At 43.7% G+C, this 23,314-nt stretch overlaps 4 protein-coding genes and 1 long non-coding RNA gene across 5 annotated transcripts in view; 2 read left to right on the top strand and 3 right to left on the bottom strand.

The window, feature by feature from the left end:
• The window catches only part of JAM3 (junctional adhesion molecule 3), a 166,489-nt gene that overhangs the window by 105,602 nt on the left and 37,573 nt on the right, over positions 1-23,314 (bottom strand). The gene's annotated exons all lie outside the window — the stretch shown is intronic.
• Positions 802-12,882, bottom strand: LOC128470745 (beta-galactosidase-1-like protein 2). The gene is made up of 19 exons (XM_053452662.1): positions 12,790-12,882; positions 8,106-8,303; positions 7,691-7,759; positions 7,384-7,479; positions 6,334-6,442; positions 6,051-6,143; positions 5,708-5,789; positions 5,075-5,139; positions 4,857-4,941; positions 4,630-4,767; positions 4,453-4,533; positions 4,251-4,357; positions 3,813-3,959; positions 3,344-3,415; positions 2,926-3,004; positions 2,507-2,594; positions 1,498-1,609; positions 1,027-1,143; positions 802-900 (listed from the first exon to the last, which is right to left on the bottom strand). The coding sequence occupies exons 1-19, from the start codon at positions 12,858-12,860 to the stop codon at positions 814-816; spliced, it is 1,896 nt and encodes a 631-aa protein (XP_053308637.1). The 5' UTR covers positions 12,861-12,882; the 3' UTR covers positions 802-813.
• Positions 13,570-17,316, bottom strand: ACAD8 (acyl-CoA dehydrogenase family member 8). The gene is made up of 11 exons (XM_053452663.1): positions 17,201-17,316; positions 16,370-16,470; positions 16,061-16,230; positions 15,848-15,957; positions 15,462-15,538; positions 15,245-15,382; positions 14,888-15,023; positions 14,707-14,804; positions 14,331-14,483; positions 13,952-14,054; positions 13,570-13,793 (listed from the first exon to the last, which is right to left on the bottom strand). Exons 1-11 carry the CDS (start codon positions 17,304-17,306, stop codon positions 13,741-13,743), a joined length of 1,245 nt encoding a protein of 414 aa, XP_053308638.1. The 5' UTR covers positions 17,307-17,316; the 3' UTR covers positions 13,570-13,740.
• LOC128470753 (uncharacterized) lies at positions 17,481-18,421 on the top strand. The gene is made up of 3 exons (XR_008346052.1): positions 17,481-17,555; positions 17,956-18,021; positions 18,368-18,421. It is a non-coding gene; the product is annotated as an uncharacterized LOC128470753 (long non-coding RNA).
• Positions 18,429-21,311, top strand: THYN1 (thymocyte nuclear protein 1). The gene is made up of 6 exons (XM_053452670.1): positions 18,429-18,531; positions 19,018-19,086; positions 19,681-19,773; positions 20,091-20,186; positions 20,458-20,608; positions 21,097-21,311. Exons 1-6 carry the CDS (start codon positions 18,484-18,486, stop codon positions 21,141-21,143), a joined length of 504 nt encoding a protein of 167 aa, XP_053308645.1. The 5' UTR covers positions 18,429-18,483; the 3' UTR covers positions 21,144-21,311.

The raw sequence follows: 23,314 nt of genomic DNA, 5'->3' as shown, positions 1-23,314 counted from the left end.
CCATTCCGTTATTTATAAAACAGAGATTTCCAGAAGGATATTCACGGAAAAAAGTTAATAAAAAGAAAGAAAATATTTTATTGTCAAATGATATTATTGTTCCTTTCAGTGAGATATTTTGTCTGGAAGTATTATTACAGGTTAAGATTATTCAGTTTTACAAATAAAGTTAAAAAAAAAAAAAACTAAAAACATATATATTTTACTTACACACACATATACATATTTTTTTTCACATGTAAAGCGTCCATTATCACCCCTGAGTTTTTCTCTTATGCCCTAGAGAGGGACAGAACCATAACAATTAGAATTAAAAAAAAATCAAACCATAAATAAATAATAATAATAAAAATACAGGCAGTTTTGGTTAATGTGAACCCAGGGCTAGTCCCTCCCCCGAGGAGCAGAAACAGATACCCAATGGCATTACCTGAACATAAGTGTTTAAAATCCGGTAAAGGGTCACCCTCTCTCAATCTTTAGTCTTTTCAATATCTTTGCACAGTCTTTGATGTTATTTTAATTCAACTTCTACACTTTATCAGTTTTATGGTTCAAAAGGCCACGTTTGATTGTATTTTCACTGTTGGCAACCCCTCGACTTTCAGGATCTTCAGGGTTTTCTTCTATCTTCTTTACTCTTTGTAAACGAGAGCTTGTGATATGACATCTTGATCAGTCTAGCGATAGGTAGATTATATATTGATAATAGTCACTGAATGTCTCGGTACGGGACTAATCACCGTAAGCCATGTGTCTGGGTGGTCTTAGGCGGTCCAGTCCCATGCCAGTCCTGTCTATGGCAAAGCGCCGCTAATCCACATACTGCGTTCTGCCAAGGAAAGGAGTTTCCACCGTGTACAGAGAAGGGCCGGCTTCGTACTCTTCGAATATGGTGACCTGTAAAAAGACGGGGAGATCAGGAGGGTTAGAATAGAGAAGTCTGAATATTAACTACAAAAATAAACAAATATTTATATATAATCTAAAGAAAATCCTGGGTGATATTAATGAGTCGAAGCTCACCTCGTTTACCCCTGGCAGTATCCAGCTTCCTGGTACATAAAGGGTCTCTTGGGGTCCAATATCCCAATATCGCCCCAAATTCCTCCCGTTTATGAAGACTATTCCTTTCTTCCATCCCTGATATAAACGGAAGAGGAGAGAGAGAGATGTGATAACTATTCACTTTAAGAACATGGAAGAACAGACAAAAAAAGCAAGTTTCCGATAAATGTAACTTTGTAAAGTGTAAATTTGACAATGATGATGTAATACTCTGCTGGGTGGATGGCTGGATGTACACAGAAATTATTCAACGTCTTTATACAATTAACGTTTTTTGCGGCATCGTCAACTTTTCATTTTGGGTGGAAAAAAACATTTTTCTTTATTTCTTCGCGTAATAACTAATAATGATTGTTTGTAAAGTAATAATCTAGAACGTGATTTCAGATTGCGGCTCATGGATTTGCCCCAACCCCCCCCCCCACTGACCTTCATCCTGAGGAAGGTGTCTTGTGGGGCACTTCGGACGTGCAGAGAACCCTGATAGAACACGGGGCCCTTCTTCTCTTCCAACAGCTGCGACCAACGAAAAGTGTCCAGACTACAAACGAGATAAAAGCACGTAGTTAATTCAGAATTCAGGAAAACTAATCAAAAGTTTCATGGAAACCAAGGATATTTCTGGCTGAAACATAATTGCAAAAGTATTTTCTAACCATCAATTAGCCTTTTAACCCTAAACTTGGATCAGCGAACACAACGTGCCATTGGAACCCAGGAGTGATGGGAGTGATAAAGGGCCATTGGAACACAGGAGTGATGGGAGTGATAAAGGGCCATTGGAACACAGGAGTGATGGGAGTGATAAAGGGCCATTGGAACACAGGAGTGATGGGAGTGATAAAGGGCCATTGGAACCCAGGAGTGATGGGAGTGATAAAGGGCCATTGGAACACAGGAGTGATGGGAGTGATAAAGGGCTGTTGGAACACAAGAGTGATGGGAGTGATAAAGGGCCTCTGTACGCCTAAGAAGAGATTCCATTAAAAATCAGCCATTTCCAGCTACAATAGTCATTTACAACATTAACCCTGTCTGCGCTGGATTTCTGATCCATTTCATGTTCTTTTAATGCGCAAAAGGTGCTTTTCTTTCAAAAAACAATGCATGGAGCGCAGGATTTCCTGAATAATATTCTACTTGATAAATCAGTAAATGCTCAGTTTTCACTCCTGGTTGTATGATGAGCCCAGACACCGTTACTATTATTGTGCAGATCGGCCCCCATTCGGCCCCCGTCTAGTCGCCGGTCTCTCCTGCTGTAAAGATTCAAACCTTAATCAGTCGTTGGTCTCGTCTTAGATTCAGGAGCCGTATGTCTATCCCATGCATGTTTAATACCCTCACTGTATTACCCTCTACCACTTCTGCTGGGATGCTGTTCCACTTATCTACCACCCACTCAGTTTTGCACATCAGTCACGCTGATTCCGCTCACCTGCTGATGAAGGTGTTATTCATGTCGAGGCTGTAGATCTTGAAGTTCCTCAGAGGGATGTCTCTTAGAAACACATCACCCACAAGCCCTGGACAAGACAAAAGTACAAAGTGATCATTGAGTATAAATGAAAATACTAGCGAATATCCTTAACAATAAATAATACCCTAACAATTGTGAAACTGAGCTGCCAACAGTCTCGACTGAGCTGCGATAGTCCTGACATATTATCCCAACATATATCATTGATACTATATTCATCACTGATATATTTCACTAGTTTTGGTAACAGTTTATGGAGGCGTTGATGAGTAGCTTATATTTTTGATATAGACAAAATCCCTTTTTTGCCACATTAAGTGCCACCTTAGGCTCGTTATCAGAAATATGTCATTTTTTATGTCTATGAGCAAATATACCTTTACGCTGGTCATTTAATTTGTTCCCATAGTTGACCCGTCCGCAGTTCTCCACCAATATTTGCAATTTCCTGTATCCCTTTCAATCAGAAATAAAGGAAAAAATAATAAAAAATAAAACAGTATCTTGCAAATATAATTAATAATTTCTATTTGACTTTACAGATTAGATGTAGAAATATAACGAAATAAAATCACAGAATGGAACGGAACGGAATCCATATTTCATATTGATCTAAAATTATAGGGAATGTAACAAGTGCATTAATTTGCCAATAAATCAGAAAATGAATACAGGGGAAATCTATTATTTTATTAGGGCTCCGTTATCTAAACAGTGGTAAACAAACAAAAATCCATTACAATCTATAGCAAAGGCAAAGGATTTTATTAAAGTCTAAAGAATAATATCACTCACTGGCACCTCAGGGATAGTCAGTTCCTGATTTTTATAGTCAACCGATCCGACGGACTGGGTGCTCACAAACACCTGCAAGGCAAACGGATCTATCAGCTGGGATTTATTTCCGAAAGATTTCCCGAATTATTATTATTTCAAAGGATTTCATAAGCGGGGAAGAGGCCATAATCTAAAAGGGCCAGAGGCTTAGATGGAATGGAAGGATGATTTACTTTACTGAGAGGGTGGTAGGGAAGTGTAACAGAATCCCAGCAGAAGTGGTAGAGGGTAGTACAGTGAGGGGATTAAACATGCATGGGATAGACATACGGCTCCTGAATCTAAGACGAAACCAACGACTGATTAAGGTTTGAGTCTTTACAGCAGGAGAAACGGGCGACTAGACGGGGGCCGGATGGGGCCGATCTGCCTCTTCCTCCTGGGCATTTCACGTCTCCCTCACTATTAGAGGCGAGTGGCTGCTAACCTGGGCTCTATCGCGTACGTTCCCCCTGGTGTGAAACCTCCCTCCTCCGTATATAACGGCCTCGTAGAGCGTGTAGCCGTACGACTGCCCGTTCCCATCGTTCACGGGGAGGTTCTCCATGTTCACCGGCTCCGCTGATCTGAACGGCTAAACGGGTAGAAGAAAAAAAAATACATTCAAATTAAACAGGTATTTATTTATTCCGGCTCCTAAAGGGCCAGCTGAGATTGTTTAAGTATCGGGGCCGCTATATACATATATATATGTAAAACTGCGCGGCATTTAAATCATCTCAAGCTCTTGTCCCACTGTAACTGTTGCTTTATCTACCAGGGGGTAACATCGTCCATCATCGTCCGCTAAATAAACCCAACAAGTTTGCCGTATGCATTAAGGAGGCTTTGCAAAGTGATAATCTGTCGCTTCTGTCCCCCGTACCTCGCCTGTAAACTCCAAAACATCCCAGAGGGACAGGCAGCGTTTCAGCTCCACCGACCCGTACGTGGCTTTTGGATACAGAACAGGAGCCGGAGGAAGAGGCTCGTCTGTAACAGCAAACACAAGATGGGTCACGGCGGCGGACCCACAACACAGACAAACGGCCCACAGTGTACGAGACGCAAGGACAGACTGCGGTTACCGTGAAACTCGCTCAGGAGCTCTCGCAATCTGAAATACTTTGTGGTGTAGTCTCCGGCCTCGGTCAGCGGAGCGTCGTAATCTAAACAGATAAAGGGAATTTAGCCGGTAACTGTAACGAGTAAAGGAGTAAACCCATCAGAATCATCGATGGGAAGCCATTCGGGTCAGAACTTACCATAACTGGTGACATCAGCCCGGTATTCGTGGAAGTGAAGCGCTCCAGCCATGAAGCCAAAGTTGGTGCCACCATGGAACATGTAGAGATTAATAGAAGCTCCTTTCTTCAGGACGTCAGACACCGTGGAAATCATTTCTATACAGATAAGGCGAGATTCGGTAACTACAGCTGATAACGGGACGAGAGGAGACATAGCGGAGACGGGGAAAAGGAGCTCTACTCACGATCAACATCAAAGACATGATGATCGCCTCCCCAGTGGTCAAACCAGCCTGTCCAAAACTCCATCACCATGACCGGCTTGTTACTCTGCGGAACCAAACTAACAGGGGTCAGAGGCAGGAGATATGACAGAGGTTTGTCCCAAACTACCCCTTGTGGATGGACTGAGAGGACAAGTACAGGAGGCTTTAGCTTCGTAAAAAACACAACTGCATTATACCTGTATGGAGTCCAGATACGAGAAGAGAATGGGCTCGATCTTCTGAAAGTTGATGGTGGCCAGAACTGTAAGAGTTAAACGAGAAACATCATCAGAGAAGAGGATATATGGGTGCTGAGACTCTACTGTTGCTGCCGGCGCCATAGCTTGTGTTTTTTGTTTGTCTCAGTGTTATTTTTTATTTTTTTTTAGATATTTTAATTAAAGGTTCAAATTTAGATATCTATTCGTTGAACGAGACCCTTCACGCTATTAAAGCCCCCCGGACACGTGCCGGGAGCTGCCCTGGTTTGCCTGCGACTCAGAGGGAGGTGTGACAGCTACACCTAGTGGCCAAAACCAAGTAATGCAACAATATTCCCATCAGTGACACACACATGACAATTCTTACACCGTATAGAGTTACATACGCGACGAAGCGTACAAGTAAGGAACAGGAATAAGAGTTTACTGCTCTGCTCGGAAAACATATTTACCAAGTAGATACTTAAAGTGACAGATCTTACAAGGGTCAGCTGTCTAACATGCTGGAGAGTGTAATTAATGTGTTAATTGGGGGGGTTATTACTGTATCACTGTGTACGATGACTGTGTCTCTAAAAGGTTACCAGTTAACCCCTTCACTGGATTTACCTCCTTCCATACTCCCGGAGCTGATTCCGTCTTTGTTATCGGAGGTCAGTAAAAGTTCCACGATCCCTCTGCGTACGAGAGCCTGGGGTACAGAGGGTTAATAGCACACAAGAGGATCTGCTATAGTGAGACAGAAGGACTTTACAAGTAATTAATAGAAAAGGGTTTCTATCAAAATGCAGATTTTAGCGACAATCAAAACTATTCCAGAACAAAGATGCAGAATTTTGCCCTAATTTCCAGATAAGTTAACCCCTTGGGTACAGTTGAATCCGGCCTTGAAATTTGGATGAACCGGTTCCTTTTAAGGGTTTATCTTATTTATTCCTGAGGGGACACTTACTGTCTTTATAAATTCCATGTAATTGGAGTCCATGGCGTACGATCCGTATTCGTTCTCCACCTGCACGGCGATGATTGGCCCACCCTTCGTGTACTGGAAATACAAAATGTACAGTATTGATAATCAGATCTGCCTACATTCAGACAATACCTTACTGCAGGCGCATGAGGCTGGCTGAGAATGCCAGGAGACGGAGTCCCAAAAGCAACCTACCCCCTGACTACAATCCCCACTATCCAGCCCGCCAGCCTCATCATGCTTTAATTATTACTGAGCAACCTACCTGATAGTAAAGCACCTTTGGGATCAGCTTGTCAAAGTAGGCCTCTGTTGCATCCGCAAAGCCTTTATAAGTGGTCCGGAGCTGCATGTCCTTGTCCCGTAATAACCAGCTGGGGGAGAAATGTAGGTGGCATGAGGTGGGAGGCTGGGCATGAAATGGGGATGTCACTGGTGTGAAGCGGGGGTGGAACGCATTGGGGGCTATGGACGTAATGTGAGGGGTTCGCATGAAATGTAGGTGGCTAGCAATGGCTAAGAATGGGAGCTGATCAAGTGTGAAATGTAGACATATAAGGAATAAAATAATTTATAAATATTGGTTTGGGGGAAACTATTATGAGATATAAAACAGAAAACGTGAGCAAGTTTTGGTTAAATTTCTGTGGTTTGATACAGGAAGCTGGCACTATAATTTAAACAAGAATCCCAAAAAATAGGAGACTGTCCCTTTAAATACTTACAAATGGGAGATTGTCCTTTTAATTGTATACTAATAGGAGACTGCCCCTTTAATTATATACTAATAGGAGACTGCCCCTTTAATTATATACTAATAGGAGACTGTCCCTTTAATTATATACTAATAGGAGACTGCCCCTTTAATTATATACTAATAGGAGACGGTCCCTTTAATTATATACTAATAGGAGACGGTCCCTTTAATTATATACTAATAGGAGACGGTCCCTTTAATTATATACTAATAGGAGACGGTCCCTTTAATTATATAGTAATAGGAGACGGTCCCTTTAATTATATACTAATTGGAGACGGTCCCTTTAAGTACACACAGTACGACATCACTACAAGTTTCCAGCCCAAAAAGGGCCATGGTTGAAGGACGTCAGTGTCTTTCGTTGCTAGAGATCCCTATGTGGTCCCGAGCCTCCGTCAGACCTTAAGGCACATGGGGCAGGACCCTAAGCCGTGCAGCGCAGTCCAATAGAAGCTCACCGGCTAACTTTTGTTTTAGATAAATTACCCCAGGGAACAATCCAATTCTACAGCTGCTTTTGAACTACAATTCCCATGATCCTTGGCAGCCTCTCACCTCGGCAATCCTCCAAGATCCCACTCTGCACAAATGTAGGGTCCTGGTCTTAATATGACCCACAGTCCAACATCGGCTGCTGTTTCTAGAAATGCCCTAGAGAAAGAGAGAGGGGGGAGAAAAGAAAGAAAGAGAGAGAGGAGAGAGAAGAAAGAGAGAGAATATTAATTAAACTCCAAATTCCTGCTGCTTATTCCATCGAATGTTCCAGCTGCAGTTTACTGAAGAAACGGCTTCTAGTTTTGATTTATATTCAGGAAGATTGTTTAAACTTTTACGGGAGGAATCAGGATAAAAGCCCCGTTACCCGAGGTCGAGGTTCCGCGAGAAATCAAACTTCCCTCTTCTTGGCTCGTGCAGGTTCCAGGGTACATACCTGGGGGCAAACAAAAAACAGACATTGGTGATTATAATCACGCGCTATCACGAGCAAGAGGCCAAAATCTAACACTAGAAGGTCAGAGGCTGAGATAGAATGGAAGGAAGTTTTACTTTACTGAAATGTGGTAGACAAGTGGAACAGCCTCCCAGCAGAAGTGGTAGAGTATAATACAGTGCGACTTTTTAAAGTCCAGTATAAATGGAACTCTATATTAATGATTGGAGCTTAAATCGCCTGCTGTGTTTGCATTTAAGAATAAAAATAAAAAAAAGTGCATGATAAGAGTCACCTATACCGGGTAACACCACCCAGCAGAGATCTCAGTAGTCAGGCTACGTACGTAGTGAGTGTATTTAATCCACAAGCTTTCATTTTTAACATGCGGTCTTTCCATTGGGCCTCTGGAACTCGGAAATAGTGCATGGAGCCCCCCAGGATCCTGATCGGGGTCCCATCCAGGATAAACTGGGACTCGTCCGCTTGCAGCCCCGAGCGTCGGCTCAGCATTCTGAACAGGAAAGAGTCGAAAACGCGGAATCTGAAAACAAGAAAGAAAAAGGTCATTTGGCCACAGAAGGGCACTTTTGTGTCAGGGGGTGTGGTTAGAGGCATGGCTGGGGCGGGGCTTCCCCCAGACCTTTTATGTGACTTTATGCCCTATCACTGTGTATTTCTGTAAAAGGTTTTATTTACCCCGTTTAATTTATAAAGCCGTTCCCTGCTGCTTCTATACACGTTATTGGGCTTTCAGGGCAAAGAGTTTTTCCTTCCCCTGCTGAAACACAAAGAGTTAAAATGATTGATTTAATATCTGGCATTAATAGTTTTAACTAATTTTCTGCAATTAAATAAAACAGTTTACATTAAAGAAAAAATAACGATTAAATTGTTCTATTCGCAATTCCTCAGCATTTCCCCGCAATGCGCTGAGAAGTGCCGGCGGATTTTATATGTAATAGAAATTGCGCGTGACGTCGCTGGCCCCTGTATAATGTATAGATAAATCAGTGAGCGGCCCCTGTATAATGTATAGATAAATCAGTGAGCGGCCCCTGTATAATGTATAGATAAATCAGTGAGCGGCCCCTGTATAATGTATAGATAAATCAGTGAGCGGCCCCTGTATAATGTATAGATAAATCAGTGAGCAGCCCCTGTATAATGTATAGTTAAATCAGTGAGCTGCTTAGATCCCTGTACATGCATTAACACAGGTGGATTTGTCTCTGAGGTTCCTGTAAAATCCCAAAATCAATGTGTGGCCTGTAATCAAAACCTCGCCAAACATACATGGCACACACATGCAAGGAAAGGGAACATACAATATTTCCTTGCGCACAGGTGAGATTTGGTTCTAAGGCTGGGGGATAGAGAAGAGGTCCGGGTTCCCTTACCGTGTCCGGCGCCTCTTCGCGCTGCTTACAAAGACTGGACCCGGGATATTCCAGCCGCTAATGACAGCCGTTATCAGGGGGTTAATGTTCAAGGCTCAAGGGGGGGGTTAACGGGCGACGTTTAACTCTTTATGTACATAATTCATTAAAAAAACAAATATACAACGGTTTAAAATAAACAGCCAATCAGGAAGGAGTCAGGTGCCTGCTGGGAAATATTACATTGTATCGAGCAGGCAAACAATCGTGTAAACGTTACTAAAATATTTGAGGAGAGATTACTGTTTATTTTCTAAACAAACCTGTTTTTACTTTCAACAAATATTCTGTTTACTAAAATAAACGGGGAGGAAAAAACACCACGGGCCGATCTGTTCCGTTCTGTTTCTGTATGGCAGGTCTTGTGATTATTCTCGTGACTTTTTTCCCGTTCGCCGGAATCGCTTCATGTGATGAAGATATAATGAAGATCCTCAGAGGACCGTTTCCTTGGCGACCGAATGGATGAATCCGGCAAACAAACAAAACGGACCGCGATCCGTAATAAAGCGTTCGGTGGGGTTTTTTTTTGCTTTTTAAGCAAAAGACGTAATTTTTCCAAGTAAGTAAAGATTTGTAATGAATTTTGATAAATAATATGCGTTGGCTGAACCTCTAGGACACGTATAGGAAACGTCTACATGCCTGTATCCGTCACGACGCGCTCTGTATCCTCACACAACGCATCCGACGGTACATAAAACTTGTCTCTGCTTCCAGGACCCACATGCCTATCCTGTGCGTTAGCCTTGGCCATTTCTGCTGGAAGGCTGTTCCATTGCTCTACTACTCTCCCACTAAAGTAAAATGTCCTTACATTACATTGTTAATGGATATGGCTGTGCAAAGATAGATCTGAGTATTTTTTGTTGTTGTTTGTTTGGTTTTTGGTTAAAGCCCCCCCCCCCGGCGACCCGAGAACTCCTTTGGGTGAAAATATTCCCAGTTATGTAATTATACAGAATCAGAACGCGGCTCCCGGAGAGTCCCAGGAGATACGGCCGTCTCTAGCGACCGTCCTCTGGGGACGCAGCGTTACTGCGAGAAGCGACACGGCAGCCAGAGACGCGGATACGTGAGCCGCCTGCCGGGGGGGGGGTAAATAACCCGACCTTTACTCCCCCCACGAGCTTATCTTCACGCTGTATACTTTACAACATTTGCATGGATTTCGAGAAAAACAGACAGAGCACCTGCCACGTCCGGCCTCTCCGAGAAGCCTCATCTCCGCTGTATTCTTAATTGTAGAAACCTAGAACCCACCGGCAGATCGGCCCCATCCGGCCCCCGTCGCCCGTTTCTCCTGCTGTAAAGACTCAAACCTTAATCAGTCGTTGGTCTCGTCTTAGATTCAGGAGCCATATGTCTATCCCATGCATGTTTAATCCCCTTACTGTATTACCCTCTACCACTTCTGCTGGGAAGCTGCTCCACTTATCTACCACCCTCTCAGTAAAGTAAAACCTCTTTCCATTCCATCTCAGTCTCTAGTTCAGAATTAAGTCCTTTTTCTATCATGTCTTTCGTTTTTAACCATTGCTTTGGTTACTATGGAAATAATTGCACCTTTCAAACGCCGCCCCGATTTATACATAAACCCGCCCGTGTAATAATACGTTTATTGGCTTTTCCAGGACGCAGCGAGACTTTGAGAACCATAAAACCCCAGCAGCCCGGCCCGCTTTTATATAAACTACCAGCTTTCCCAGGAATCCCTTTTGCAATAAAAAGCAAAACGGGAAAACCCAAAATAATTACAGCTTATTCTGCGGCACTGCAGGGGTTAACCGCCGGGGGCTGCGCTCATATACACCGGGTATTTGTATATACAGGGGTGGAAACTTCCATCAGTCACCTGTAAAGGTATACGAAAATAAAACCTTAACCCTTAATGTCCTGCTGCTGCTCCTAATGTGCGTCGTCTGCGCAGCTTACATCTAGTACATTTAAAAAGTAGTGTTTTCTGGAGCAGAGTACAGCAGAGGCTACGGGACATAAAATAATTCATCCCATAAGAATTGGGACTTACAGGCAAAAGGCAAGGCGGGCCCAGCTCAAAGAGCTTACAATCTAGAAGGTGATGTGTGATGTACCTACCAGCACTGGCTCTGAGATGGTCTAACAGGACTCCTACTTAAAAAAGCATGCCTCCCAACAGTCGTAGTGTATGCGGGACAGTCCCGCTTTTCAGGACAGCGGATTTGGGAATGCAACCCTGTGGCCCCGATTTCATTGAATGCTTACAGCGCATGCCCAGAATTCCCAGCATCCTGATCCACCAGGGGTAGAAGTCGGGGTAGAAGTTGGGGGTAGAAGCCACAGTAAGGGGGCTCCCTGGGACACTGGAGTGGGTAGCTGGGATTCCCGTCTTCCCTTTTCCTCTGATTTACATCTGGACCCCAAATGCGCTAAATATGAAATAACGCCCCGTAAAACCCCTCGGAATCATATTGGGGAAACAAGATGAATTTGTATTCAGCACAAAAAAGAAACCCGGTAACAGCACGGCAACGGCCACAACCAATAACCAGGCGCTCTGCAACGGCATCTGAGCAGCGAGGAACAATTAACGAGATTAGAATCCGTTCCAAGAAAAAATAAAAGCCATTAATTCACTTTTTTCTCTCCAATAAACTGGAACTAGACTTTAGATGTCGGGGGAGGCGCGGCGGCCTCTGAGTATTCCACACGGAATGAATAGTGAAGAGAAGAGGGAGACGTTATTCAAAGGCCACAGTGTAGAAAAAGCTTTAAGAACTTCAGGTGTCTTTGAAGAAGAGACTTCTGAGGTTGTGAAAATAAAAAGAACCACATTTAACAAAAGTCTATAAAATTAACAAAACCCAACGAGCGGCAGGAAGAAGCTCGAGTTAAAATCAGCGGGGCCACTTTCCGATTACAGCCGAGTCCCTCTAATCTGTGATTTTTCACAACCAATCACTCTATAGTATATGTTTATAAGTATTGCTTTAAGCTTTAAACGTGTAAAAAAAAAAAAAAAAAAAAAGGGGTTAATACGCCGCAAGTCATGAGCAAACAAGTTCTCCCCGGGTTGAAAGGGTTAAACATTTGTAGGCTGTTTAATGCATATACTAGTGAATACCTTTGCCACTAAAAGGGTTAACACCTCTACGGGACTGTCTACTGTGCTGCCTGACAACTCATCCTCCTTGCACTTAGTTAACCCCTGCGGAGCTGTCAAAGGAGCAGAATGTTGGATACCTCGTGCAGCTGGAATGGTTAACCCTTAGCAGGTCGGTCTATTGTGTATCCTAACCGATCCCCCCTGGCACCGAGATGGTTAACCACTCTGTAGACTTGTGTAATGCGCATCCCACTGGGTACCTGATGCCTCTGGAAGGGTTAACCCTTTTCAGGACAGTAATGAGTAAACCAGCCAATCCCCGATTCCCCCGGCAGTAGAAGGGTAAACTATTCCGCAGCCTCGTCTAATGCAAATCTAGCTGCGGACCTCATGCCTTTGGAAGGGTTAACCCTTTGCCGGGATGCCCAGTATGCTTCCTAACCAAGCTCCTGGCAGCGGAAAGGTTAACCCTTTGCAAGCCTGATGCCCCCTGCCGCCCCCGTTACCTCAGCACCAGGTAGCCCGCCAGCAGCAGCAGGGCGAGCAGCGCCAGCCTCCGCCGCCTCTCGCGCCTCATGTCTCCGGCTCCTGCCGCAGCTCCTACTGCGGACTTCCTGGTCTCCACGGCAACGCCAAGCCATGCCTGCCAGGCCCCGCTGATTGGACAGAGCCCGCCCGCCCCTGATCTCACCCCTGCAGCTGTGATTGGGTCGGGGGTCGAAACAGCTGGAATGTGATTGGCTGATCTGTGCGCAGCCAGGGACCAGCTGTCACCTCCTGTCTCTGTCACTCACCCTATAATAAATACAGCAATAATACAGAAACCACATGGAAACACCCAAAATACACCCATTTCTTTATTCTAATTACTTAGAATACATCCATACATGATAATCTGCTGCTTGTACAAACCTTTTTGTTAAAGGTGGGGATCAGGTCACCTTAACAAAGAATTTATTCATTATTTCGTGATAAATGCGACGTCATAAAAGCACGACGTATAAAACAATAACACTCACTGAGTAAATACGCAGCAAACAAGAACGGTCTGCGGCGTATATTTAAATGTTCCTGAGGCTGCTGCCGTCCGACCGCGTTCTAACCAAGAACACCGGGCAGCCAATAGGAGGCTCCGCTTAGATGATACAGATCGCTAATCGAAAGCTTCTGCAACCTTTGATCCCCCAGCACATCACCCCGGATCCTTCTAGAGGAAAACGGATAGAATCTAATAAATAAATTTAAAAAAAAAAACTATTTTGTTCAAAGTCTATAAGAATTGGTGGACAGATAGTATAGAGCACCGGAAAAGATCCATAAGGCAAGAAAAGTACAAAACAAATAAAAAAGGGGGCCCCTGAGCACGCGTAAGGAGTAGTGTATGGGGAGAACGGTTACTCAGTGACATTTTCCTTTAGTCGCTCCTGGGAATCGGGTGATCCAGTCCAGTTTAGGAGTTATTCTTGTAACAAGCTTCTGGCTACAATCATTCTCATGACCTCATTGGTTCCTGTAGAAATTACAAAAATGATGATTTTACAGATCACGGGACATCAAGAGAAATGGAGACCCCCCCTGCACACGGCTTGGCGGGATTCCGGCTTTACGAGGCAATTAACACACAAACCCCCTTTTCTTTTTTTTTGTACCAGTTTCGGTGACACTCACCCTCCAGAATCTGGTGGACGCGGATATCCCGGACATACTGCTGGACCGCGTAGTCTTTCAAGTAGCCGTATCCTCCGTGCATCTGCAGCGACTGGTTGCACACCTAGACAGATAAAGTAAAGGGTTAAATACGTATTCGTTAACGTGACGCATTATAGGTTTCGTTCCATTAGTTTCAACTACCCTATATTATACCTTTTGAGCGTAAGCTCTGTGGGACAGGGCCCTTCTTTCCTATTGCACCCCCATCAAAAGGTCTGTAGACTACTTTAATAAGAGCGTTTTATTGTGCCTCCCTGGGTGTTGCCCCGTAAAACATAAAGTGTTAAGTAAATATAATATATATAATATAGCGCCCAAATAAAAACATAATACACACCTTAAAGCACTCCTCGGTGGCGTGCAGCTTTGCCATCGCGCAGAGGGTAGCCGCGTCCTCTCGGCCGTCCTGTAAGGCTTGGGCCGCGTGCCGGACGATCAGACGCGAGGTGACGAGACGAGTCGCCATTTCCGCCAATCCAAACTGCAGGTACTGCCAGAAGACAGAACTCCACGTTTAGGAGGTTTGCCCCCCAAAAAACAGGCGGTCAGAAGGTAAGTAACAGCCGGAGACCACGGAACCCCAGGCCGCAATCATTTTTATAAAAAAAACCAAGATTGTGGATTTCCACCTCATCTCTTACCCTCCTGAGATGTTGGGTTGGCCGGCAACTATCTTTTATTGGGGGGACTTATTAATAAGGGTCACTAATTACCTGATTATTGGCTAAAGGCTCCCCGAACTGCTTCCGTACAGCAAGGTGATCCCGAGCCAGTATTACGGCGGCATGAGCGGCACCCAGGGAGCAGGAGGCTGCAGAACAAGAAGGGCCATCATGTCAGAACTAAGGATCTCTCTAACACAGATCAAGCATGACCAAGAAGAAGTCGATTTACCGATATTGATCCTTCCTCCATTCAGGCCGCGCATGGCAATACCAAAACCTTGACCCTCCTCCCCGAGTCTGTTGGCCACCGGAACAGCACAATCTTCAAATATGACAGCTCTGGTTGGCTGAGAGTTCCACCCGACCTGGGAGTAAAGAATATAAGCATGTCTTTTCTGTCTATAGGCTGTCAAACACCTATATCCAGATTACACTTTTGACTCCATTTAGGAGAAGAGTGAGATCTGCCCTCGTTAACCTCCATAACCGTGCCCATTAAGAGTGCCCATTAGCAGACGGCATGGCGGTTTAGGTTGGGCAACTCAAACCCGGCACCAAGAACTCCTTACTTCCCTGCGAAACTCACCTTCTTCTCCTTCTTTCCAAAGCTGAGCCCAGGGGTCCCTTTTTCCACCACCAGACAGGAGATCCCCCGAGGTCCGCTGCCTCCTGTGCGACACATCACTACATACACATCCGTGTCACCCCCGCCGCTGATAAACGCCTGGAGAGGAGAATTCAGAGAGGTCGGCAAACAGAAGACATGTACACCTGAACGCACGAAACACGGAGAAAGGACGCACCTTCGAGCCGTTGAGGATGTAACGGTCCCCGTCTCTCTTAGCAGAAGTCAACAGGGAGGCTGCATCACTTCCACTGCCTGGCGGGGATTAAATATCAACATATAGGACAAAGAGCTGACAATCTATCACACCTAGACGCTGGATGAGGGAGTAGGAAGCCGCGTCTGGCTATAAAGGTGGCCCGAGAGACAGGTGGAGTTTACCAAACATTTGAAAAAGTTTTTAAATAAGATTTGGAACTAGAATTGTTAAATTGTGACATATCCTGACATGTTGTTTTGGCTACAGTTACCATGGAGACGATTTATCCTGTGCTCCGGGGAAGATCTGGCCCGATACAGCCCACCCCAGCATCAAAATACCCCAAAGACCCCCTGGTCACCCACCTGGTTCCGTCAGACAATACGATGCAAACTTTTCCATCGTACACAGGGAAGGACAGAACCTGTGCCTTTGTTCTTCGTTGCCAAATGTATCAATCATCCAAACACACATGCTGTGGGTAAAAAAAGAGAAAGAACGTCGAGAAAATATCCAGAATCTACGAAAAGCTGAAATTCCGCTCTCTAATCTAGAACGAAGAGAGAACGCGCTCTTACTTGTGAATACTCATGTACGCGGTGGTGCTCACACAGCCTGTAGACAGAGCCTCGAAAATGATAGAGGTGTCCAAGCGAGATAGACCGGCACCCCCAACGTCCGGCTGAGTGTAGATTCCCCCAAAACCCAGCTGCGCAGCCTTCCTCATTGTTTCAACGGGAAAGATTTCCTGCGGGAGGAAAAAAAATAAACAGAGAATCAATTAATGCAACCAAATCCATACAGTGCTAAATAATAATTATTAATAATAATAATCACAATAAAATATCAATGTAATTGATCCAGCCCCCCCGGACAGCCCTTCTCACCTTTTCATCCCAGGCGGCCATGTGAGGAGCCATTTCCCGAGACGCGAAATCAAAAGCCACTTTCTGAAACTCCTTTTGCTCTTCATTGAGGCCGGCGGAGGCTGCGAACCGAAATGTCTACTAAATAAGACGCGTCAATAAAATAAATAAGCAATAAACCATCAGTCGTGGATCGGGGTATTAATAAATATACGTCATGCCCTAATCTCAGGGTGAAGGGGCAGATTCTCGGGGTCACACAGTCCGGAGCCGTCGCCTTCCTATTCTCCCCGCTGGGATCATATATAGGATTCCCAACTGGTGCTTTTGCACCCTGTATGTTATGGTCGATTTCCCTGCTTGAATGCAGGTGACTCAATTGAGTAAATATTTAAATAATGACAAATCAAGGTTTCCATGACAACCAATACTAGGGTCATTTGGGTGACACATTTGGCAAGTCACTTCAATATTAATATTTTAAGAATCTCAGGGTCCGCTCATTAAGAAAGTTCCCAGTTTTGGTTACATTAACTCTTTACTGCACTCACTGCTGGTTATAGGCCAGTAAAGAAAAACATATAATTTGACAGCTTTACTTCCAAATCACTGGAAATTTATATTCCATGTGCGGGATTTTAAAGAAAAGCAGCAGCCACACGTTTAAATGCATTCAAGTTAAGGCTGTCAATGAATTGACCTGTAATGTGATCACGTGACTACCCCCTTAACCAATATGGCTGCCTCCTGGCTTCATTAAACGGTCCACTGTGTCAGACAAGGTAAAACGTGTATCAAATCTCCATGCCAACCGCCCGAGCATCCCGGCCTTTCCCCAACGTAGGCCCTTACGGTCTATGCAGGAAGCGATTCCTCTTCTGGGAGCCGCTGAGCCCCGGGGGAGAAAGGTTTTCAAACACCTGGATAGCGCAGCTCCCGCTCTCCAGCTCCCTGCCATGGTTGACAGTAGCAGTCCAACGCATTATGGGAGATGTAGTTCTTTAGAGAGCGGTGTCGCTTCCGAATACTCATAATAGACTACAATTCCCATAAAGCAAAGCAAACCGCTTTGGACGTCATTAGTGGGACTGAACATTAGAGATTGCTGATTGGCTGGAACTGGGGGTGCGTCTTAAAGGGCCCGGCTTAGTTAGATAACACATTCCTTAATTCCTTTAGGGCAGCTGCCCTTCCCATATAGATAAAAGTGATGTATGTATATATTGTATATGTTCACTTATTATTAATAAGAGGCTGTAAACAAGCAAAGGAAACTTGCATTTTATATATTTTATTCCTAATTATAAATAATTTAGGAAGTTCTCCAGTATGTGTTTGTAAAACAGGCCAGTAAATGCTCTTTGATAGGCCTGTAATAATTAATAATATTTTCAAATATTTGGGGAAAAACCCTACGTCTCAGACCCTACGTGTTCAGAGGAAGGGGGTCCATGCCGCGGAGAGTAGGGTGGCCTTTGAGGGCCGAACTTAGTTGGGTTGTACGTCACACGCTGTGAAAGCATTTGTGCATCGGTCAGTTTTAGGTATTATTTAAAATGTGTCTGGATGTAGAAGTTTTGGTTACATTTGGTTACATTTTTTTTCAGCCAAGAAAGCTAACTTGAAATTCAATATGCGACGAGCAAAGAGGAAGCGAGGAGCTTCGCCTTCAGGTAACAGTAAAGGGAACGTTTAGCTATAGTTTAATTTACGTCATCATTTGTTAATTAAATTTATGTTAAATAAATGAACCGGGTGCGGTTTGCAGATAGCTCTCCAACTCTCAAACTCCCAGCCAGCCCCCCCCCCGAGCAAGTTAGAGACCAGAAGGAGTAGTGAGAGATGTAATTAAACTGCTATTGATCTACATTTTGGTCTCAAATGGACATGATTAAGGGGTGAGCGGGATATGAAAAGATGAAAGATGCTACTTTTGGTTCTTTTATCAACACATGAGGCGTCACCATTTATTCTGTTGGGATTTGCGCTAAAACTTTTCTTCCATCCCTTTATGTGCAGATTCCAAGGAATTAGCCGGCGGTTTGCGAGAGGAGAAAACAGTAAAGAAGAACCTGAAGAAAACGGGGCTCGGTAAGAGTACCGCGGCCCATCCTGAGGAATTCACCTGTTGGTTAATGAAGTCTGAGCCCGAAACCAGAATGGAGAAAGGGGTAGATATGAAGGTAGGAGACCAGAAATACCTGATATACACCCCACTGTTCAAAAGGTTGGGGTTGCTTAGGAATTTCCTTGTTTTTGAAAGAAAAGCAAATTTTGCCCATTAAAATAACATGAAATGGATCAGAAATCCAGCGCAGACGGGGTTAATGTTGTAAATTGTAGCTAGAAAAGGCTGATTTTGTATGGAATTTCTTCATAGGCGTACAAAGGCCCTTTATCACTGCCATCACTCCTGTGTTCCAATGGCTCTTTATCACTCCCATCACTCCTGTGTTCCAACGGCCCTTTATCACTCCCATCACTCCTGGGTTCCAATGGCCCTTTATCACTCCCATCACTCCTGGGTTCCAATGGCCCTTTATCACTCCCATCACTCCTGGGTTCCAATGGCCCTTTATCACTCCCATCACTCCTGGTTTCCAATGTGAGGATGAATGAGGAATAATGTACAAGAAATGATTCTGAAGGTCGTTTTATTTTCTCTTTAGTTTGGAATAGAGGATTTAAAGGTCCAGCCCAATCAGACCGCCTGCTGGGATGGGGTCCGGAATTACCAGGTAAGCCTTTGGGGGTAATTCTAGGTGTTTTAAGCCAGAGCTTTGTATAGCATGCTGCTCATCCTCGGGTTTTACACGCAAAGTCCTTGTTGATTTTTACCCAATATTTCAGAAATTCAGCTATAAAAGATCAAATTCAGAAACGGTGCAAAGCCACAAAAAGAATGAGAGATTGAAAAATTATAATAAAGAGAGACCCACTCATTAACAGAAACGTACAAACAGCGAGATGGGAAGAGCAGAGATTTCATACGCAGCAAAGGAAGGGATTCTTTACAGTGAGGGCAGTAAAGGTACGGAATCCACTGCCGAGGGGGGGGGGTTCTAAAAAGGGTAAAAGCAGAACATACAGGTGTACAAATAACAAAATAAACATTAGTATTTTAGAGCCTTTCGATCCGAGGAGAAAATCACCTTTTAGAGTCAAAAAGGAATTTTTCCCCTAAGTGGCAAAATCTGAAAAATTGCTTTTTTTTCCTTTTCAATCAGAAGCAGGAAGGGTCGGTAGAAGGGGGGACTTTGGTCTCTTTTTAGCCTAAATTGTTACAGCAGATTGTCTTTGACCGATGACCCTGTGCTTTTGGCCCCCATTAGGCACGGAACTTCATGAAAGCCATGAAAGTCGGCCAGCTTGCGTTTTTCTATCACAGTAACTGCAAGGAGCCCGGCGTCGCTGGTATCGTCAAGGTGAGGCAAGTGTATGATGTCATCAACCACGAGTCTTTCGAAATGTGTCAGAACACGCGCCCAATTAAATGGAACCGTTATGCACAGAGCACAATATATTTCACAACATATTTACAGAAATCTGACACGTATGATGTGTATTTGATCCATAGATTGTGATGTCGGATACTAAATGCATAGGTCGAAAGTCTATTTTTTTTTTCTCTCCTTTTTTCTATGAATTAGATACTTTATGAATCAGGTGCAAGGAAAGTGACCCCCAACCAATCCCTGAATGATTATTTTATTATTATTTACCGCGTGTTTTCTTCGTACAGATTGTAAAGGAAGCCTATGCAGATCACACCCAATTTGATCCAAAAAATCCACATTATGATTCTTCCAGCAGCCCAGAAAACCCCAGGTGGTTCATGGTACGTATGTGGTCAGGGATTTAAAATCCCCGGGAGAGACCCGTACGGGGATAATGTAACTGCCCCGCTCCCTGTATGCACTCATGCCAACCCTTATCTGAGTTCTGGGGGGGGGTCATATCTGCCCCTGGGGTTACTTTTCTTTTGTACAGTAAGATCTCGATGTCCCAGGGGTGGTTAACGTAGTCATCGCATGACCTCCGGACCTCGCTGCATGTAACAGGGAGTCATCCGAAGCTTCTAGAGGTTGGGACTTTTTATCGTTCGGCAGGTGGATGTGCGGTTTGAACGGATGCTGAAACGTTACATTCCCCTGGCGGAGCTGAAGCAGATTCACCAGAAACACAAGACCTCGGGGGGTCCGCTGCAGAACTTGGCTCTCTTCACCAGGGCCAGGCTGTCTGTGCAGCCCCTGACACAAGGTGAGTCTCAGGAGCCTAATAATGTATTAGACTCTTTCAAAGGAGAGGACCATGATCTAAAACTAGAGAGTCAGAGGCTGAGATGGAATTTAAGGAAGTTTAACTTCACTGAGAGTGTAGTAGATAAGTGGAACAGCCTCCCAGCAGAAGTGGTAGAGGGTAATACAGTGAGGGTATTAAACATGCATGGGATGGACATACGGCTCCTGAATCTAAGAACAACGACTGATTAAGGTTTCAGTCTTTACAGCAGGAGAAACGGGGGCGGAATGGGGCCGATCTGCCAGCAGGTTCTATGAATAAGGAGCAGCCCTGGTAACGCCTTTACAGACGGGGCCGGGAATGTCTGTAGTATAAATAGTTTAGTATTTATAGGAGTAAGATATTTCCTACAGGGTGTTAATGTGATTTTTCTTTAGGAAATTAGTAATTAAAGTAATTATTTTATGTTTTGTGTTATAAATTGTAATTTTGCTCATTTTGAACAGAGGAATTTGATTTCGTCGTAAGCCTAGAAGATGAAGATTTAAGCTGACGGCAGACGGCGACGGTTTATTAACGTAGAAGATGCTGCGATTGGTTTTTATCCGTTAGAGGTCCTGCGGTCTCCGTAAAGTTACTATTCTGTCCTTTTTGAAAAAAGGTGAGCAGAGGGCTCTGTACATCTTTTTCTAAATAAGCAAAAAATATATTTCAATAAATTTTTTTTTTTTTGCTGCCGTATCGTGTATGTATAGATGCGACCAAAAACCTAATTTATCCCGCTTGGTGCCACAAAACATTGTCTATCAGCGCGCTTTTCCACTATAAATAATAGGGTTTCAAAACAATTCTGCAGCGATACCGTTTAATGCCCCTGATACCCTAGCGTAGAATGCACGTTAAAGTACTTTCCACGCATGTCACTGGGGTCTGAACAGGCCCAGGGGGCCACGGTTGAACAAGCCCAATTTTAATGGTGGTAAGTATACGGCACGCAGGGATATGTGTTCAGACGAATATACCTCCTGCGTGGCTAAACGGTCCCTGTAATGATATACATTTTATATATAAATTAGACTACTGTTCAAAAAGTTTGGGGTCACTGAGCTGTTTTCATGGAAATCCAGGAAATCTTGGGCTGTAACATAATTACAAAAAGGTTTTTTTCCAACCATCAGCTAGCCTTTTAATCTTAAACAATGTGTCGCTGGAACACAGGAGTGATGGGAGTGATAAAGGGCCTCTGTACGCCTATGAAGAGATTCCATTAAAAATCAGCGTTTCCAGCTACAATAGTCATTTACAGCATTAACCCCGTCTGCGCTGGATTTCCGATCCATTTCATGTTATTTTAACGACCAAAACCTGCTAGTGTAAATGAGTGTTGAGTCTGGAAAGCTAAGAAGCCGGGTCGGACGGAGGAGAGGAAAGTTCCGGTTGACAGGCGGCACCCCATAGGCGGGGATCCTGGATGGAAAAATAAACCATAAAAGTCTATATGATTATAAATGTAAATATTACGGAGTGCCCGAGGTTTCACCGTATCTGGAACTGGTTTACTAAATGGTGCTAAAACACACAACACGGAATTCTGGGATCTGACATTAAAAATCGTGAACAAAATCTGAAAAACATTTATTATCTGTTTTTTTTTAACGACTTGCTTTAATTTACTGGCGATTTGTTTTTTAATAAAAATGTAGAGTTCCTAAATTCTATATAATTGTGGAAAAAAACAGTCACCGTCAAAAAAAATACATAAAAAAAAACGTAGTCTGAGGCAGATTTTTGTTTAATCCGAGACTAATAAAACTGATGTAAAGTAGACATTTAAAACACAATAAAATTAACGACACACAAAAAAAACACTGCAATTGATGGAATTATCTGAACGGAATCGCGCCGGAAGGAGATCTGTCGCCTTTTTTCGGCCGCTTTGTAAAACAGAACACAGGCACCGAGAATCCCTGCTCCAAAGAGCTTACAATCTGAAATTGGTATGTGAGGCACAACCAAGTTTTTAAAAAGTGCAGTCTCTCTCGCAAACGAAGACGTCAATTACAACCTCTTAAATTATCTGGTTTTAACCTAAAAATGCTTATATTTTGTATGGAGTTTAAATACAATGAAGCACATTATAGGCGAAGATGTCGCTTGTTAACCCCTTCACGACAAAGCCCGTGACATGTACGGGTTCACAACGCATCGTCATTAATGGGTTAATACCACGAATCGTATGGTTAACGAAGCATCGGTTCTACCACCTTTCACGAGACGGCAATTTACATACAAGCTTTTCCATGTAAAAAAAAACACATTAAGAGAAAATCAAGTCTGCATGAATGCGAAAGATGAGAAATTGGCTTATTTCTACATTTATTACCCCAGACATGTTTTTTTTTTTTTTTATAGCATATGCGGCTGTTTTTAGGATAGAATGCTCTAGTCACGGAACGCCGAATATCCTCAGCATTCTAAGATCACGTTCCCAAATCCTACGTTAACACTTCAATACACAAAAGAAATGTATGGCGTTTCGGGGTAAAAATAAGCAATATATGTGTTTTAGGAACCCACCGACTTTGAGTATCTTGGAGCAGTCGCCTGTTTTTGGCATTTCCAAAATAATGATTTTAAATGAACCCTTTGTTTGCTTAAAGCTTATTGGCTGTGGCATGTTTTTGTAGGGTGGGGCATGAGGGGGGTAACTTCAGGACAGGAATT

This window comes from Spea bombifrons, chromosome 12, assembly GCF_027358695.1.
Source record: "Spea bombifrons isolate aSpeBom1 chromosome 12, aSpeBom1.2.pri, whole genome shotgun sequence".
NCBI classification, from domain to species: Eukaryota; Metazoa; Chordata; class Amphibia; order Anura; family Pelobatidae; genus Spea; species Spea bombifrons.
The sequence above is the reverse complement of the archived record's forward strand: the minus strand, read 5'-3'. Positions and strand labels throughout refer to the sequence as shown.

What these genes read in the sequence shown, in the direction of transcription:
- LOC128470745 (XM_053452662.1), bottom strand. Translation starts at nt 12,860, where the DNA reads ATGAGGCGCGAGAGGCGGCGGAGGCTGGCGCTGCTCGCCCTGCTGCTG. An exon ending in ACGTACGCGATAGAGCCCAG is followed by an intron (nt 3,416 to 3,812) that starts GTTAGCAGCCAC and finishes TTTGCCTTGCAG; the next exon opens with GTGTTTGTGAGCACCCAGTC. An exon ending in ATTAAATGACCAGCGTAAAG is followed by an intron (nt 2,595 to 2,925) that starts GTATATTTGCTC and finishes TGTCTTGTCCAG; the next exon opens with GGCTTGTGGGTGATGTGTTT.
- ACAD8 (XM_053452663.1), bottom strand. Translation starts at nt 17,306, where the DNA reads ATGGCAGGGAGCTGGAGAGCGGGAGCTGCGCTATCCAGGTGTTTGAAA. An exon ending in AGCCTTTAGCCAATAATCAG is followed by an intron (nt 14,484 to 14,706) that starts GTAATTAGTGAC and finishes GTCTTCTGGCAG; the next exon opens with TACCTGCAGTTTGGATTGGC. An exon ending in CGTCCACCAGATTCTGGAGG is followed by an intron (nt 13,794 to 13,951) that starts GTGAGTGTCACC and finishes TAATTTCTACAG; the next exon opens with GAACCAATGAGGTCATGAGA.
- THYN1 (XM_053452670.1), top strand. Translation starts at nt 18,484, where the DNA reads ATGAAGTCTGAGCCCGAAACCAGAATGGAGAAAGGGGTAGATATGAAG. An exon ending in ATGGGGTCCGGAATTACCAG is followed by an intron (nt 19,087 to 19,680) that starts GTAAGCCTTTGG and finishes GGCCCCCATTAG; the next exon opens with GCACGGAACTTCATGAAAGC. An exon ending in TGTGCAGCCCCTGACACAAG is followed by an intron (nt 20,609 to 21,096) that starts GTGAGTCTCAGG and finishes CATTTTGAACAG; the next exon opens with AGGAATTTGATTTCGTCGTA.